This window comes from Colias eurytheme, chromosome 31 (genome assembly GCF_061535395.1).
Source record: "Colias eurytheme isolate Ceu_HAF_F1 chromosome 31, ilColEury1 Martin Lab GWU primary, whole genome shotgun sequence".
Lineage (NCBI taxonomy): Eukaryota > Metazoa > Arthropoda > Insecta > Lepidoptera > Pieridae > Colias > Colias eurytheme.
Genome location: NC_143010.1, coordinates 3,990,499 through 4,009,968, shown reverse-complemented (window position 1 = coordinate 4,009,968; position 19,470 = coordinate 3,990,499). Strand labels below are relative to the sequence as shown.

Here is a 19,470-nt window from a genome sequence, read left to right as displayed (position 1 = left end):
AAGAAGACTTCAAAAAAAACATTTTCATTAAAAACTAGCGGTCCGCCCCGGCTTCACCCGTGGTACATAATATTTACGTTTTCTCTACATAAGAACCATCCTCGTACTTCAAGGAATATAATAAAAAAAGAATTATCGAAATCGGTTCAGCCGTCCTCGAGTTATGCGCTTACCAACACATTTTGCGATTCATTTTTATATATAAGACTAGATCTACAAAAAATACATTCTAAATAATAAAATAAAACAATATTCATACTCACAATGCCCTTAACAAGTTCATCTTTCCCATCAACGCGTTGGACCCTCAAGATGTGATAGCAAAAGTCTAGGGCTTCGAAACGGCGCTGTTGTCCGAGAAGGGCTATTATAGTACACCCGGCCCAGTGTAGGCCTTCGCCAAAAAGCTCCCTAAAATAAAAATTTAAATAAGAAATTTTGAGTAGGTAATATTATAGTTCAACTAGCTTTCCCCTCTATAATTTATATACTAAAACCTTCCTCTTGAATCACTCTATCTATTAAGAGAACCGCATCAAAATCCGTTGCATAATTTTAAAGATAAAAGCATACATAGGGATATAGATATACAGAAAACGACTTTATTTTATACTATGTAGTGCAGTTGCATTAGATAAATTAGCGTGATATTAAATTCCTCCGGTTAATTTGTATTTGTGAACCAATTTCTAATTTCAAATTATTAAAAACAGAAAATAACTCATTCATATAGATAACAAATAGCAAAGGACCTAGAACTGATCCTTGGGGGACACCAATAAACAATGTTAGTAAAAAGACACTCACTCAACAGTGAACTGTGTGTCACCGACTGGAATGCAGTACAGGAACTGTAGAGCTGACCACAATCTGAAATATTGATGATAATATATTAAAAACTGTATCGTTGAATTAAATAATATGTTTATATTTAAATGTATAACAAAATTAGCAGTACAATGAAATGCATTTTATATTACCGAATATTATATTTAACTGTAAAAATTCAACTTAAATTGCATGCACACTACACGTATGTGCCTACGTCTGTATGTATGTATAAATATTATCTATGAAACTCTGCTAGTATAGTCATTAACGTGTGTGTTTGTGTGTTTATGTGCACTTATAGACGCGTGTGTGCAAATATACATGCCAATACTACGTGTACATGTGTGTGTGTGCAAGCACACATGAAACAACTTTAGTTCGGTGAAAAGTATAATCTGTAGCTATGTATATGCCTATTTTTAATGTAATGCAATTTATCCCAACCCGAATAGTATCTATTTGTGACTAGTGCGTCTATATGTGCGTGTGTTTATATGTATATGTTACAGTCAAAACCCTTAACCAATCAATAACCTTATTGACCGGTAAAATTAGTCAATAAGGTTATTAAACAAGGGCGTCGCGTCGGTCAAAATCCTTAATGGCTGATTTTATCTGACAATATCAGTCAATAAGGATTTTAACCGACGCCCTCAGTCAATAAGCTAATTGACTTATTTAAAGAGCAGACATTCAGTCAATATAGGTTTTAAACAACGTACTGAATAGATTTTAACACTTAAATCTTTCTGTAATGGGCAAGTAAAACAATAGCGAGTTTTACTAATATCCTTATTGACTGATTTTATCTGATAAAATCAGTCAATAAGGATATTAACCGACGCCCTTAGTCTAATAACCTTAATAACCTTAATAACCGTCAATAAGGATATTAACTGGTTCAGGCTGTTGACTGTAACATATACATGTGTCTCATGTCAGCGCATATAAATACCTGTGAAACTCGCTAGTATCGTCAGTGTGCAGCGGCGCGTGGTGCGGTGCGGGCGGCGCGGGCCACTGCGGGGCCGAGAGACACGCTCGCAGGCGGCGGAGCACTACGGAGAACAGGGAGAGGCCGCAGCAGAGGCGCTCGCGGGTGAGCAGGTCGCCCTCGCGGGACAGCTGGCTTTGCTATGAGAGAGAGAGAGAGAGAGAAAGACAAATTTATGAGACACTAGACTTAGCAAAAGGTAGTACTTAGATAAAAACTGTGGTAGATAGAGACATGCTCGTAAGCGACTACGGAGAATAGAGAGAGACCGCAGCAGAGACGCTCGCGGGTGAGCAGGTCGCCCTCGCGGGACAACTGGCTTTGCTGAGAGAGAGAGAAAAGAGTTTGAGGGAGAGAAATAGACAGTAAAATAGAGATTGAGAGAGCTGAAAGAGACGTTGGGACAAGAAAATGGACGAGTTGATAAAAGAGATGAGACTAACACTGATAAAAGTCATTTCCCTCCCGGGAGAGCTGGCTTTGCTGGGAGAGAGAGACATATGAAAATAGAGAATGGGGGAGAGAAATAGACACAATAATAAGGGAAGCGGGAGGTGGATAACGACGAAAAAGATAATAATAGAGTAGTTGATGAGATATATGAGGGAAGAAATGATACTAGATATGAAATAGACACTAAAACAGTTGCAAGTAGACACTATAATAAGGAAAGGAGGCGGATAATAATAATGACGAGTTGGTGAGATATATGAAGGTAGAAATGATACTAGGAATGAAATAGACAATAGAGATGGGAAAGAAGACAGTAAGGATGAAATAGACACTATAATAAGGGAAGTGGGAGGTATAATGAGGAGAGAGAAATAGACACTAGAATAATGGAAAAGGGAGGCGGATAACAATGGAACATATATTGATCTTAATGTCAAAAGTGGTAATAAGACAGAAGAGATGAGAAATATGGACATAAGACACTTAAATAATGGTGAAGAGTTGATTTTGCTAGTGTAAGAATAAGAAATAGATGTCAGAATAGAGACGGAGGAAATTTGGGAAGATACAGACCAAAAAATAAAGATGGAAGGAGCTAACTGTGCTAGAGAAGATAAAATTAAAACTGCTGAATAGGTAATAATAGGAAAGTTGATGAGATATATGAAATAGTAAATAAATAAATAATTTCCTATAATAATACATGAGCTATATCATATCTGGGAAAAATAGACAGTAAAATACAGATTGAGAGAGATAAAATAAAGATCGAAGAGACGATGGGACAAGAAAATGGAGAATTATTACCTTGGCGGTTCCATATTTTTCTACGTTCTGCACAATTTGCAGAGCGGCGTATTTAGCCTCGAGACGCTTTTGCTTTGTCTCCGGTTTCTCTCCCTCTGTAATATAAAAAGAAATATTAGCTATGTCCCGCAGTTGCACCCGCGTGGCTCCGCTCCTGTTGGTCTTAGCGTGATTCAAATTCTTTATTTGCAGGATGTAGATTTACAAAGATGTTAGGCAGGTACATATTACATAGACTCTTAAACATTCTGGCTCGTAATTGAGCATGCAAATATATTGTAAATTACAATAAACAATTGTATATTACACAACACTAGATCCCATTACAAAATTATAGCAGTTATTATAAATTTTTACAAATTTTTACAAACAAATAATTCGGTCGAATATTCGGTTCGGAAATTAGTTTTTTTTTAACATAATATTATTAAAATAAATAAAGATACAAAAGTCAATACAATACTTAAGCCTAAGCCAAGTCCTCGTTCATCTTACATGTCAGAAATTCATTCACCGTATAAAAGCATTTTTGTTTCAGAAATGAAGTAATCCTCCATTTAAATTTATTAAGATTACAACTCCTTATATTTGCGGGAAAATGTGTGTCCGATTTGAAGAATTCTTTCGGTGTTAGATAGTCCATTTATCAAGGAAGGCTATAGGCTATATATCATCCCGCTAAGACCAACAGGAGCGAAGCCACGCGGGCGAAACCGCGGAGCGTAGCTAGTTTATATTATTAGTAGGATCCTTACCAGCAGTATAAGGTCGTGGCAAGATATTTTGGAACGGCGCTGCGTGTAGCAAATCGGTGACCTCTTCTTGACTGAGCGCCTGTTAATTAAAACACAATCCATACTAATATTATAAATGCGAAAGTAACTCTGTCTGTCTGTCTGTTACTCAATCACGCCTAAACTACTGAACCAATTTTGCATGAAATTTGGTATGGAGATATTTTGATACCCGAGAAAGGACATAGGCTACTTTTTATCCCGGTAAAATGACGCAATCCCGGAAATCCCACGGGAACGGGAACTATGCGGGTTTTACTTTGACTGCGCGGGCGAAGCCGTGGGCAGAAACCTAGTGATAAATAAATATTTCAGGACAATTTTCACACACGGCACGATCTACAGGCCGAGATTAATGTCAGAGAATAGAATAACGCTAAGGAATAGAAACTGCTATCGCTAACATAAGCTCATGATATTTAAGTAATGGTTCGGTCACACGACCAAGACCAATATTGTCATCCAGACAAAATTGGTTCAAAATAAAATATTATAATTTCCCGTCATACTGGCACTCGGATAAACAGCAATTGTATTGTTTGTAGGATAAACATTAAACAGCTTGTAGGACAAACGTTAAATAACTTGTAGGACAAATATTAAACAGTTTGTCAGACAAACATTAAATAGCTTGTAGGATAAATATTAAACAGCTTGTAGGACAAACATTAAACAGCTTGTAGGATAAACATTAAACAGCTTGTCGGACAAACATTAAACAACTTGTAGGATAAACATTAAACAGCATGTAGGACAAACATTAAACAACATGTAGGATAAATACCTGTTCAATCAGCATACAGAACAATATAATGTTGCCAAGTTCGCGGAACGCGTGGAACAGTTCCGTGCGCGCGTCCGGGTACTGCACTATGTCTGTGAGCTGCGCGTGATAGTAGCCTAGCACACCTGTGAGATAGTACATATAATAATAATTAATATGTTATTATAATATGTTAGGACATAAATGAATTCAATACTGGGGAATTTTTTGTCTGTGGGGCAGGTATCTGTGGGGTGTCTATGGGGCAGGTGTCTGTGGGGCAGGTATCCATGGGGCAAGTGTCTGTGGGGCAAGTGTCTGTGGGGCAAGTGCCCATGGGGCAAGTGTCTGTGGGGCAGGTATCCATGGGGCAAGTGTCCATGGGGCAAGTGTCTATGGGGCTGGTGTCTGTGGGGCAGTTGTCTATGGGGCAAATGTCTGTGGGGCAGGTATCCATGGGGCATGTGTCTGCGGGGCAGGTGTCTGTGGGGCAGGTATCCATGGGGCAGGTATCAGTGGGGCAAGTGTCTATGGGGCTGGTGTCTGTGGGGCAGTTGTCTATGGGACAAGTGTCTATGGGACAAGTGTCTATGGGACAAGTGTCTATGGGACAAGTGTCTGCAGCAGGTGTCTCACCATTAGACCCGTAGTCGTATCTCGGCAGCTTGCAATGCCTCGGCATGGCCGCGTGCAACGCTCGTGTGAACTGCGCCAACGTGCCGTGCAGTAGACCGCGGGCTACTCCCAGTAGCTCGCCCACTACTACGGCCACGCCTTGGTAGCCCAGTAGACGGACTAGAGCGTGCAAGTGTTGCGCGCCGACGAAACCTAACCGAAAAAAAGAATCAATGAATAAGAGAAAAATGAAATACTGGTCAATAAGTTAAGTTTGATATTTCTCCATAAATTTTAAAAGTAGGCAGATGAGTGCGTGCATATGTTGCGCAACGAAACCTTACCGTAGAGAAGAATGAATAAATAAGAGACATGATAAATAAACTAGCAGATAAATCCTAATCAACAAGATATAAAGAACTAGAAGAATGAATCGAAAAAACTGATCGATAAGATAATAAACGTGGGAATGCAGACGAATGATGTGTTAACGAAAAAAGTTAACAAGTTACTAAGAACGTATAGAAACTTGTTCAAAAACTCCAGAGGTTTTCCATAAAATTTCATAATTTTCATTATATGCGTACAGTAATATTATATTTTGTGTTAAAAGATTAACAAGAAAAAGAAGGAATTTAGGTGAATTTGATATAGGCCTTTGATGAGGTGTATCCCTTATATTCTACTCAAAAAGTGAAAAGTTAAGAAGTTTAGAATTTGTATTCAATGTTCATGAACTAAAACATAAGTGGTTTGCAACACGATTTATCATATAATTGAATATGAAAATTTAAAGACAACTGACATATAACTATCGGGTGTTCCCCAAGGCTCTATTTTTATCTTATTTTTGAATGATTTGGCATCTAATGTTGCTTTTTAAACGAAAATTTGTACAGAAATATTAAAAGTAGTACAAATTGATTTCTCCAAGAAGTCCTATAATGAATTTTTTAAAAAATTTAAAACGTTTTAAAAAATATTTCAAAAGAATATATAAAACTCACCATTATATTGTGCATATTGTGCCGAATACGCCAAGCTCAGCTGTTTAGAACCCCACAACATAGCGTGACCATATTGTTGTGGCTTCTCTCTTTGCACTCCCGGCGCGAATTGAATGCCGCGACATTTTACGAAACTAAAAGAGATATAAAGTATTGTATAAATAATATAATTTTAAAATAAGAGTAAGTAACGTGGTATATAAGGGAAGTAAATAATTAAGGGCATAAAACAGTTATTGAGGATCAGAATACACGAGAGATACGAAGTGTTGTAAAAAATTGAAAGAGATAGAAACATGAAGCCAGTAGAAGTAAATAATATATTGAAAAAGGGCATATAAAGAATAATAAAAAGAATATAAAGAATAATAAGTGAAAACAGTAAGAAAAATACAATAGCTATAGACGAATTTTGCTTCTTGTAGAAAAAATAAATAGCGACAGAGTAAGAAATGTGACTGATGAAGGAAAATGACGAAAGGAATAATTAATGTAACAAAAATATGCTGAATTAAATTTCTAGGTCAAACAAAATTAAGAAAATGAATTAGGCATTATAATTATTACAAAATTTAAAAGAAACAGGCGAAGGGAAAATGTATAGAATTTATGAAGCTAAAGCAATTGAAGAAATAGCAAAAAAATCATTGTTATAACAAGAAAAAAAAACAAAACATTTAAAAGCAAAAATCTCACCGATCAGTAGCGGCATTATAACAATAATTGGGTAGGAAATCATAATTCAACTCCCAGAACACGTGTAGTGTGATTCTACCGTACGGCGCCAGAACGCCGTGATCCGACTCGCGTAATATCGCGTCGAACTCGTCGAGTGTGAGATAGCGACTGAGCAGCTTGTGACAGAGACGGTTCACGGCTATAAGGCCTTCTAGCTCCTATAAATGTAGATAAAAGTATTTTTTTAACAAAAAAACTAAACTGGAAAACACTAGCTTTCAAGTAAAACAAGAATCATAAAAATCGGTGCATTAAGCCGGAAGTTCTGAGGCAGCAAACCCAAAAAAATACAGTCATAATATCAGCTACTGGAAATTGATGAGTCGGATTGGTAAGTGATAGTGTGTCTGTCTCGCCTTCAAGGTTTAACCATAGCACCGATTTCGATTAAATCTGGAATAATTACTGTGTAATAAATAAAAATTGGGATCTGTTAAACTTGTATAATGTACTTTATGATGTGTCTCTCGAAAACGCTATGAGAAATGTAAAATTCTAATACTTGACAAAGATGAGCCTGATGCAATAGTGCTTCTAGAAGAAATCTAATTGAATAAATAAATGTTTGAGTTTGTGTTTGATGATCAATGAGTGGACACTTACCACTACACCAGTAATATCTCCCGCTTCAAACTTAGCGACTGCGGCATCGAGCGCTCGATGCATATCCGCGTTGATTCTTTGTGCTACCTGTTAATGTAGAAAATCGATTTAAAAAGAGATAGATCGACATAATATGGCATTGGTAATTAATATTCTTGTGTGTGTGTGTGTGTGTGTGTGTTTATGTGTGTTATATTTGTAGAAGTGTGTGTGTTATGTTTGTTGCCTATTGTGTTTGTGTGTGCTATTTCTACGTTTGTGTCTGCATCTTCATCCCCAACTCTATGTGGTCCAATTCAATATTATGTTTTATGTCCGCTCTTTTTCTTTCGTTGGATTTTTTTTAATTTATGCGTTTATTTGTACGATTAGTGTTATTCTATCAACCCTTCGATGTCTGCACTCTACATTTCAAAGTAAGTATATCTATTTATTTATCACTGTCCCGTACGGTGGAGATATTATCCCTATCGATAACTTTATTTTTCTTTCGACGTGTGTGTGTGTGTTTGTTACTATTTCTATCACTGTTATGGCGTATTGTGTGTGTGTATGTTTGTCACTATTCCCGTCTCGTTTACGGTGTATTATGCTATCTGTTTGTGTGCACTCACTGTGTATGTTTATCACTCTTTATATTTATGAAATAGGGTTCTGTGTGTAGGTGTGTGTATACATATTTACTATTTCTGTCTATTATGACATATTGTGAGTGTCTCTGTTATAGTGTATTGTGTGTGTGTATGTTTGTTATTTCTGTCTTTGTTACGGTGTATTATGCTATCTGTTTGTGTGCACTCACTATGTATGTTTATCACATATTTAAGAAATGGGGTTCTGTGCGTGTGTAGGTGTGTGTATGTTTGTTATTTCTGTCTATTTAGACATATTGTGTGTGTCTGTGTTACGGCTTATTGTATGTTTGTCTATCTAACATATTGTGTGTGTATATTTGTTATTTCTGTCTCGTTTTGTGTGTCCGTCTGTCTGTACACACTCACCAGCGCGCACAGATCCACGTGCCGGCCGAGCAGTGCCACGTGGCGCTGCCGCAGCAGTGACGCGTACCGCCCGGCGCCACAGCCGGTGCTAGCTCCGCGAGCCGCGCATTCAGCACGGTAGCGTTTATCGAGCAGCATACTATTGAACGGAAGATTTCGTTTAGAAATCAGATAGCAAATTTTTGACGTGACAACGTCTTATCATTCGATAGAGCCGGCTGCACGCACGAAAAAACATGACTCATGCGGCGTTACCTCGCTCTGAGGCGTTCCATGTAAGGCTTGAAGTGCGAGCGAGAGCGCGGAACGAGCGACAAAGAAGCACAATCGGCCTTAAGACGTTGTCACGTTCAACTATCGTCAGTAAACCGACTTTACAGACAACCATTTTTTTTCGGGGATAAAAAGTAGCCTATGTCTTATTTTAGATCTTCAGCTACCTACATACCAAATTTTACTATAATCGGTTCAGAAGTATTTGCGTGGAAGAGTAACAAACATCCATCCATCCTCACAAACTTTAGCATTCATAATATTTGTATATAAGCAGATATAATCAAATGCGCGGAATGTATGCTAAGCGGAATACTCGAACGGCTCGACCGATTCGGATAAATTTACACTCACCTTGCAGCCAATTGCTTATAATGTGAGTACACCAACTCAGACAGTTTGTACACAAACTGATCGAAGCACAAATTGACTTCGGCTTCTACTTCGCATTAATTTACTAAAATTATAAATGCGAAAGTAAATCCGTCTACCTGTCCCTTCATCACTCCTAAGCAACTGAACCGATTACGATGAAATTTGCTACATATATAGTTTGTTAGATAGGGAGGATAGTTTTGGTCCTCGAAATTCAACGGTAAAAGGAACTAAGCGGGTTTATTATTTAATATCGATTCTCATACCTACCCAATAGACACAAAGTTTCATGAGAATCGGTCCAGACGGTACTGACGAGTATTGTAACTAACATTGTGACACGACAATTGTATATACTAGTTTTCGTATATAGATAAAAATGAATGTTGCTCAGCGTAAAACTCGAGACCGGCTCGACCGTTTCGGATGAATTTACACTCACCTTGCAGCCAATTGTTTATAATGCGAGTAGACCAACTCAGACAGTTTGTACACAAACTGATCGAAGCACAAATTCACTTCGGCTTCAACTTCGTCGTACAGGAATTGTTTCTTGAACACTGTAAGCGCGTACTGGGCGGAATCGTTGTATAAATCTAGCGGGTATAGGACGTATCTGTAATAGAAAATATAATTAATTATTATTGGTGACTAGCTGTTCCCCGCGTTTTCACCCGCATTTCTCCGCTCTTGTTGGTCTTAGCGTGATGATGTATAGCCTATAGCCTACCTCGATAAATGAACTATCTAACACCGAAATAATTTTTCAAATCGGACCAGTAGTTCCCGAGATTAGCGCGTTCAAACAAACAAACAAACAAACTCTTCAGCTTTATAATATGTAATAGTATAGATTATTATTTATTGGTGATTTATATTTTCTTAAGAAAAAAATGTCATTAATCTGTGTACATAGCTACCTAATTAAAATTTAGCGTCAATAAAATAATGTAAAATTGAAGAAATAATTTGGTGAAAATGATTACATAGTTTGTGATTTTTGTTCAGGAAAAAATATAATTAATCTTTTTAATTAAAATTTAGCGTAAGTAAAATAATATTGAATTGAAGTGGAGATTTTGGTTGTGTGTATTTGAATCTTGGTAAGAATAACATGACTTAAATATATCTAAGCAATTAGAATTTTACATAAATAAGATCATCACACATACCAATCCCATCACACCTAACATCGATCCCATCACATCCCACCTCAATCCCATCACACAAAAACCCGATCCCATCAACTTTTTTATTTTATTTTTTTACAAAAATCCCACTATTATTATCCCGCTTTGGCTTATCCCACTTTGGTTTATCCCACTTTGGATTATCCCACTTTGGATTATCTCACTTTAGATTATCCTACCCATCCCACCCTAATCCCATCACACGAAAACCCGATCCCATCAACTTTTTTATTTTATTTTTTTTACAAAAATCCCACTATTATTATCCCACTTTGGATTATCCCACTTTGGTTTATCCCACTTTGGATTATCACACTTTGTATTATCCCACTTTGGATTATCCCACTTTGGGTTATCCCACATGGATTATCCCACTCACTCCATCATAGCCGGCTCCTTGCTCCTCAGTATGTGATCGGTGAGTATCCACGGCATCGACATCTCTATGGGGAATTGTATTCGCTTCTCCATTGTTATAAGATCGTTACATTCTTCGTTGTGCTGATGGCGTACTGTGCATTTCTGTGGAAGCGTACTCAAACTCAAACTCAAGTTAAACTCAAACTATATTTTACGAAATTACTACACTTAAATGGAATCTAAAATTGAGAGCAACATTAAATATCAGGTATTAACTTAAAGTGAATGTCAAAATTATCACTACATAGTATAAAACAAAGTCGCATTCTCTGTCCCTATGTCTCTATGTCCCTATGTATGCATAAATCTTTAAAACTACGCAACGGATTTTGATGCGGTTTTTTAATAGATAGAGTGATTCAAGAGGAATGTTTTAGTATATAATTTATTAGGTTTTAGACAAAGCGGGCGAAGCCGCGGGCGTTAAACTAGTATTAAGTATATAATATATCGTAATGTTGCTAATAAAACTCAAATATATACAGCTCAAATTCAATTCTAGCCTGAACTCAAATTATAAATTATTGATACCAAAATGCATATTATATTTAAATTTTAAACTAAATAGCAAAGAGCGACACGAATTCAACATTTATGTTATTTTGAATCTCAAATATTTTTATCAAATCAAAAATAAAAAACTCACATTAACTTTCCTTCCCATAGTCATTTCCAAGTAGAATTCACGATACCACAGTTGAGAAAGATCACAGCATTTTGACAAAGAATCTGGAAAAAAAACATTATCTATTTCATTCATTCGTTCATTGACTTATTCATTCATTTTTGTTATATTTCCTCTGATTGTTGGGTTGCCTGTTAGAGATCGCTACATAGCGATAAGGCCGCCCTTTTCTGTTTCTGTAGTCTTGTCTTGTTATATATGTATTTTCAATGCAATAAAGTATTTTTCATTCATTCATTCATTTTATCAATTAAATCAATAGGGTCATAAATTTTGATGGTCGTGCTTATAAGTACAAAAACAATCAAACAAAGTGTTATCTTATTTTTACCAAAAATTTAGCTCGAACAAATCCATGTAATGTAACCATAGAAATCTAAATAACAAGACACTAGAAGTCGTAAGCACGCGTGACCTTGTCGCCACTCAGGTGACTTTCACACCACCAGTGTGTTCGTCGCTGTTCAGTTGCTCTCGAGACGTGCGTGTGTAAACATAGTGTGTTTCAGCATTTCCCGTTGCGGAAATTCTACCATAAGTTGAAATTATACTAGTAAAGGAATAACATTTCATCGGTAAGTATTTAATTTTTAGAAATATTGCCGTAATGTTTATTTTTAATTATTAAATGTAGTTTTAAAGTAAATCTTTTTTTAGAGCCTCCGGCTGTGGGCTTCATAATTCGCTACGAGGTTTATAACAAAAACTAGCATTCCGCCTGCGGCTTCGCCCGCGTTTTCAAAAAAAAACCCGCATAGTTCCCGTTCCCGTGGGATTTCCGGGATAAAACCTAGCCTATGTCACTCAGAAATGATGTAGCTTTCCAACAGTGAAAGAATTTTTCAAATCTGCCAAGTAGTTTCGGAGCCTATTCAATTCATACAAAAAAACAAACAAAAAATCAAACCTTTCCTCTTTATAATATTTGTATAGATGACAATAACAACAATAAACAAGCACTAACCAGCCAAATTAAGCAAATACGTCCAATAAAAACTCTGCCTATGGAACGTCTCAATCTGTTGCAATACAGTTGCGTCTAGGTCTTTGCGTAGGGTCCTTCGCCCCCCGGACTTGTCTGATATTAGGGCTTCGAGCTGTGTTCGCACCATGTATAGTTGGGTGGTTGATGGGCCTGTAAAAAAAAGTTATTTAAGGGGAGGCTCCATAAATTTTATGTGAATTTGCATTAATATTCTGAAACAGTCACACATACAATCAAAATGGAACTTTAGTATATGATTTATTGGGTCTTTTTCTTTCCATGTACAAGACAGTTACGTAATTGTAACATTTTCGCTCGATTCATTTTTTATTCGAAAATTATGCCTTTTTTAAGGATTATTACATTTTTTAAAGATTTACTTCGACTTTATGTCGCACTACCTACACAACTACCTACTTCAATTAGCTGTGTAGAATCGCAGTACATTCTTATTACATTCAAACTAATATTTAACCCGGCCTCGCGTGTAATTTCCTACAATAATTGTAATAACACTTTTTTTTGTAACTACATTCTTGCAAATAAATGTAATTTGAGTTTGAATGCCACTTTTTTTAATGGAGAATGTAACAAACCTTGTAAACTTAGATTTATATATATGTACTAGCGGTCCGCCCCGGCTTCGCCCGTGGTACCAACATGTTTAAACTATCCTATCTCTCAAGTTGGATCGAACTGCACATGGTGTGCGAATTTTATTATAATCGGTTAAGTGGTTGAGGAGTCCATTGAGGACAAACATTGTGACACGAGATGTATATATATTAAGGTACTAGGTTTCCGCCCGCGGCTTCGCCCGCGCAGTCAAAGAAAAACCCGCATAGTTCCCGTTCCCGTGGGATTTCCGGGATTGCGTCATTTTCCCGGGATAAAAAGTAGCCTATGTCCTTTCTCGGGTATCAAAATATCTCCATACCAAATTTCATGAAAATTGGTTCAGTAGTTTAGGCGTGATTGAGTAACAGACAGACAGACAGAGTTACTTTCGCATTTATAATATTAGTATGGATTAACACTTACCAACATTCCGCCTAGGCACTTTGATAGTAAAACTAGCGTCGGCATCTTTCTTTCCCCGCAGCGCCGGGTCTTGTTGCGGTTCGCAGCCTCGTGCCCAATCACCGCATGTTTCTCGAACTGATACTATAATACTGAAAAATATTAAGTAGATATAGATTATTCGGATTTCTGGAAGAATAGGTATTGTAATGATGGGAATACAAAGGTACTAGCGGTCCGCCCCGGCTTCGCCCGTGGTACCTACATGTTTAAACTATCCTATCTCTCAAGTTGGATCGAACTGTACATGGTGTGCGAATTTTATTATAATCGGTTAAGTGGTTTAGGAGGACAAACATTGTGACACGAGATTTATATATTTTATAGTTTAAGGACAAAATTTTATTAACATAATTTTAAAGTTCGACTGGCCGGTTGGCTTGGTTGGTCGTGGCCCTGCCTTCCATAGGTCACGGGTTCGATTCTCACTCGGGAGTCGGGGCAAATATTTGTGTGATGAACATAGATGTTTGCTCTGTGTCTGAGTGTTAATTATATGTATGAATAAGTATTTATTTAAAATTAAATATGTATGTTTATCAGCCATTTGTTTTTCCATAACACAAGCGAAAGCTTATTATGTTAGTATCAGATCTTGCCGTGTGAGAAAAATTGTCATGAAATATTTATTTATTTCTAAAAGAGTTCTTATGGCGATTTATTTAGTTTTTTTTTTAATTGCACACTAAAATTAAAATTTCCCCTACTTACTTACCTTCTAATCAAATCCTTTTTATTTTTAATCGCCTTTCTCAACGGTTCCCTTAACATCAATTGCACGAAATCCTGTAACTCCGCATATATAGCCCTCCTTGCTGCGTCCGCGAAAACTGTCTCCATTCGAGCCACTAACACTTGTAACCCTTTTATCATTGCTATCACTTCGATTGTGGCGAATTTCTCTTCCGAACTATAGTTGTATCGAGTCGCCTAGAGAAAAAAATGTTTATTTTTTATTTTGAATTTCAGTGTACAAATGTTTATTTATTTATTTATTTTATTTATGGAACACACAACAATAAATACACATTACATTATATATAGGAAGACATTATCTAATTAATTGTATCTAATGTATTTATCAATTACTAGCGGTCGGCCCCAGCTTCGCCCGTGGTACATATTTCGCAATAAAAGGTAGCCTATGTTCTTTCTCAGGGTCTAAAGATTATCTGTGCCAAATTTCATCAAAATCGGTCAAGTAGTTTATGCGTGAAAACCATACATACATACATACATACATACAAACCTTTCCTCTTTATAATATTAGTATAGATAGGTGTACACAACATTCGCATTAATAACATTTATACAATTAAATATGAACCAAAGAAAATGTTTTATTTAAATAAAACACTTTCTTTAAAGAAAGAAGAGAATCTTTTTTTTTCAAGAAAACTAGTTCTGGGGGGTAACCGGCATCTCTTATAGCAAGCTTATTATAACATTACTATGTCTTTTCGTACCGTGACACCCTTAACGCAAGCTTGTTGCAGCGTTAAACTGATTTTGTTTTTCTAGCAATTTTGATGACGTCACTCGTAATAGTTCACTCAATTATTGGGACCGGTGCGAACTGCGATCTATTTGACAATTTGACAGTTATCAGATAATAATAGAACTTTACATCGGCTTGTTCGAAGAAAAGGCTTCAAACCTTTTGATTTAAGAAGAATCGTGTACCTAAATAGTAAACAAGTGCGTAATCATCACGAGTCCCTATGAGATATGGGGGCATCATATGAACAATTTGAAAATACAATATAACCTACAGATTTATCTGTGTAAGTACCATACCCAATGCAAATCTATTTAAAAATACGTCTGTTTATGTACACATTCTCCACTTGTTATTTCTCTGTATAATAAAATGCAACTCTACAGTTTATTCCCTAAACATAAATTTTATCTAATACTTAATGTAAATCTATAAAAGATTGTTTATTATTTCTTCATGATTCAATATATTTCATCATGTTATTATTTACCTATATAGAATATAAGACTATAAAAGTAAATCTACACTCAAATACACTACCCATATTATACTTATGTAATCTGTTGTTAAGGATCTCATTTAATTTTGAGAAATAAAACCATTATTTATTTCCAGATTCTACAATCAATTCCGAGCACTAGGAATAAGATTACCCAGAGTAACCACATGGAAGCATTGATAGTATTCAAGAAGCCATAGTGCCAGCGCAACATGAATATATTTTTTTCAATAGGAAGCAATATCATACTTTAAATGTTTAAGTGCAATAAAAAACATTTATAAGTCCAAAATCTTTATTTAGTCCTTTTTATTTATTTATTGACAAATCATTTGCTCCTTTACTTCTCTTGATATCATTTATATAAAAAAAAGTGATAAAACATGGAAGTATTCGAAATTAGATTCAATTCTATTTAGCTTAAATATTTATTAAAAACAATTAGGTAGATATATATAACTCAAATCCAAATTTGTAAGTAAATAGCATATTAAAAACACCCTTGATTAAAAAAAATTAAGTTTTATTTATAGTACCAGCCTTTAAAACTTAAAATGCAATTAACAAAAACTTTATATTTACATCACAATGAATAATTCCTACACTAATAGATTAATGGTATTTATATTTTTATTTTAAATTTAAATCAATTATTGTATTTGCACAATAAAGAGTAGATAAATAATTTAAAAACTTGCAGCACTTATGTATACTTTTAATTTCATTTTTATTAAACTTAAATGAAAACAATGTAGGTACTATATTAAGGTACAATTAAATTTTTACATTTTTAGATGTATGATACAAATATGAATATTTTAAGTGTAGACATGGTGGCGCCTCCCCCAACTTGAAGTTCTCACTACCACATGATCATCTCCCAAGCCGGTACTTCCTTGTTCAATGTTTGGGCAAGCCGGCAATCAACACAACTGTGAAAGATAAATTGGACTTAAACTGATTCTTTGTTGCTTTAACATTTAATAAGTACATTTAATGTTTACTTTTATTATTAAAGGGCTTGTCATGGTGTATGTAAACGTCTAAAAAGAAGTTTTTTAAACAATATATTTATTTTAACAATACCTTAGGTATTTGTTAATAATTTTTCAAGTATTTCAACGTTTTAGTTGTTTATCTTGCAATTCTTAATATTGTATTAAAAAAAAATTAAATGTGTAGGTACAATGCCTTAGAAAACTTTTAATATAAGTAGCTTCTAACCAAACATAGATAAGTAGGTTTGCTTATAAATTAATATAAATATTTACTTTTGACCAGCTGCTCTAGTTTTTGTGAACTCCCAAATCATTTGCACTTATACTTTCAGAGAATTCTATCAACTTCGTCTCAGCATAACTTTTAACTCGTTGGGAGTTATTTATGTACCTTTGTCTTTGTAACTTCAGGGTCAAGGAGCTTCGCGCACTCTGCACAATGTTCTGCTGCAAGTTAAATAAAAATTACTTCAATTAACAATAATTAAAACAGACGAAATCATGCAAAAACCAATACTTTATTCGTAAAATTATATCTGTGTTATCATAAATCGTCCAATGTTTTAGATATATTTATTACTCGTATATTATCTTACCTTGCTATTTCAATTGCTCTTTCATGCCTCTTTCATGCATTCTTTAATGCATATTACTTATCTTTCGCAATTTTTCAATTTGATTTATCCAAATTTTAGATAATAATACGAGGACAGTGATTATGACATTTGGATTTTTGACGTTTAATTTTCAATCACCGCCATTTTTATAATAACAACCTTGTTTTGTTGAGTTCACAAAATAATCTTACTTTATTTTGGTACCGGGAGCCTTTTCAACATGATTACTATACGATTGCCTACAATGTCCAAAGAGCGAATGAATTCCGAAGTTTTGTCTATTTTTTTAAGATTAATGGCTTGGCTACGAGGCTTTTAGGCCAAGTCGTAATGATTTGTATCGAACATTAAACGTCAAAAATCAAAATGTCATGTCACTGTCCTAATAATTCATATTATTATCTAAAATTTCAGATAAACATAAACTTAAATATGTGAATCTCATCTCTGGATAAATGAGAAAGTGCGAAAAAGCAATATTGAAATAGCAAGGTAAGATAAAGTACGAGTGAGGACGATTTATGATAACAGACTACAGAGATATATTTTTACGAATAAAGTTTTGGTTTTTGCATGATTTCGTCTGTTTTGATTATTGTTACTTAATTGAAGTAATTTTTATTTAACTTACAGCAGAACATTGTGCAGAGTGCGCGAAGCTCCCTGACCCCGAAATTACAAAGACAAAGATAGGTACATGAATAACTCCCAACGAGGTAAAAGTTATGATGAGACGAAGTTGATAGAATACTCTGCTGAAAGTTTAAGTGCAAATGATTTGGGAGTTCACAAAAACTAGAGCAGCTGGTCAAAAGTAAATATTTATATTAATTTATAAGCAAACCTATCTATGTTTGGTTAGAAGCTACTTATATTAACAGTTTCGTAAGGAATTACCTGTGGGAATTACACACCTACACATTTAACTTTTTTTTAATACGATATTAAGAATTGCAAGATAAACAACTAAAATGTTAAAATACTTGAAAAATGATTAACAAATAAAGTATTTATTATTTAACAAACTATACCGACATTGTTTAAAAAAACATCTTAAATTACATACACCATGACAAGCCCTTTAATAATAAAAGTAAACATTAAATGTACTTATTAAATGTTAAAGCAACAAAGAATCAGTTTAAATCCAATTTATCTTTCACAGTTGTGTTGATTGCCGGCTTGCCCAAACATTGAACAAGGAAGTACCGGCTTGGGAGATGATCATGTGGTAGTGAGAACTTCAAGTTGGGGGAGGCGCCACCATGTCTACACTTAAAATATTCAAAGAAAATGTAAAAATTTAATTGTACCTTAATATAGTACCTACATTGTTTTCATTTTAACTTTTAAGTTTAATAAAAATGAAATTAAAAGTATACATAAGTACTGCAAGTTTTTGAATTATTTATCTACTCTATATTATGCAAATACAATAATTGATTTAAATTTAAAATAAAAATATAAATACCATTAAACTGTTAGTGTAGGAATTATTCATTGTGATGTAAATATAAAGTTTTTGTTTATTGCATTTTAAGTTTTATAAGGCTGGTATTATAAATAAGACTTTATTTTTTTAATCAAGGGTCTTTTTAATATGCTATTTACTTACAAATTTGGATTTGAGTAATATACCTAATTATTAATATTTAATCAAAATAGAATTGAATCTATTTTCAAATAATTCCATGTTTTATTACATTTTTTTATATATAAATGTTATCAAGAGAAGTAAAGGAGCAAATGTTTTGTCAATGAATAAATAAAAAGGACTAAATAAAGATTTTGGATTTATAAAATATGTTTTTAATTGCACTAATACATTTAAAGCATGATATTGCTTCCTATTGAAAAAAATATATTCATATGTTGCGCTTGCACTTTATAGCTTCTTGAATACTATCAATGCTTCCATGTAGTTACGCTGGGTAATCTTATCCCTAGTGCTCGGAATTGATTGTAGAATCTGGAAATAAATAATGGTATTATTTCTCAAAATTAAATGAGATCCCTAACATAAGTATAATATGGGTAGTGCATTTGAGTGTAGATTTACTTTTAAGTGTTTTATTATATAAATAATATAACATGATAAAATAAATTGAATCAAGAAGAAATAATAAACAATCTTTTATAGATTTACATTAAGTAGGTAAGTATTAGATAAAATTTATGTTTAGAGAATAAGTAAGTAGGGTTGCATTTTATTATATAGAGAAATAACAAGTGGAGAATGTGTAC

The 19,470-nt window shown here is 34.5% G+C and overlaps 1 protein-coding gene and 2 long non-coding RNA genes across 3 annotated transcripts in view; 1 reads left to right on the top strand and 2 right to left on the bottom strand.

Moving 5' to 3' along the window:
• Positions 1 to 19,470, bottom strand: part of Cyfip (Cytoplasmic FMR1-interacting protein Sra-1) — a 42,739-nt gene that overhangs the window by 2,162 nt on the left and 21,107 nt on the right. Inside the window, exons 11-27 of the mRNA XM_090118842.1 lie at positions 14,330 to 14,544; positions 13,576 to 13,706; positions 12,514 to 12,684; positions 11,511 to 11,593; positions 10,824 to 10,966; positions 9,697 to 9,870; positions 8,607 to 8,745; positions 7,606 to 7,692; positions 6,961 to 7,160; positions 6,265 to 6,398; positions 5,279 to 5,470; positions 4,664 to 4,788; positions 3,841 to 3,919; positions 3,086 to 3,180; positions 1,787 to 1,965; positions 808 to 870; positions 264 to 411 (exon numbers count right to left, since the gene is read on the bottom strand). Coding sequence (XP_089974968.1) covers positions 264 to 411; positions 808 to 870; positions 1,787 to 1,965; positions 3,086 to 3,180; positions 3,841 to 3,919; positions 4,664 to 4,788; positions 5,279 to 5,470; positions 6,265 to 6,398; positions 6,961 to 7,160; positions 7,606 to 7,692; positions 8,607 to 8,745; positions 9,697 to 9,870; positions 10,824 to 10,966; positions 11,511 to 11,593; positions 12,514 to 12,684; positions 13,576 to 13,706; positions 14,330 to 14,544 — 2,358 coding nt within the window. The remainder of the gene's footprint in view (positions 1 to 263; positions 412 to 807; positions 871 to 1,786; positions 1,966 to 3,085; positions 3,181 to 3,840; positions 3,920 to 4,663; positions 4,789 to 5,278; positions 5,471 to 6,264; positions 6,399 to 6,960; positions 7,161 to 7,605; positions 7,693 to 8,606; positions 8,746 to 9,696; positions 9,871 to 10,823; positions 10,967 to 11,510; positions 11,594 to 12,513; positions 12,685 to 13,575; positions 13,707 to 14,329; positions 14,545 to 19,470) is intronic.
• Positions 15,915 to 17,346, bottom strand: LOC149895541 (uncharacterized). Its single transcript, XR_016458486.1, has 3 exons — positions 17,206 to 17,346; positions 16,883 to 17,056; positions 15,915 to 16,543 (listed from the first exon to the last, which is right to left on the bottom strand). It is a non-coding gene; the product is annotated as an uncharacterized LOC149895541 (long non-coding RNA).
• Positions 17,588 to 18,704, top strand: LOC149895540 (uncharacterized). Its single transcript, XR_016458487.1, has 3 exons — positions 17,588 to 17,718; positions 17,860 to 18,040; positions 18,392 to 18,704. It is a non-coding gene; the product is annotated as an uncharacterized LOC149895540 (long non-coding RNA).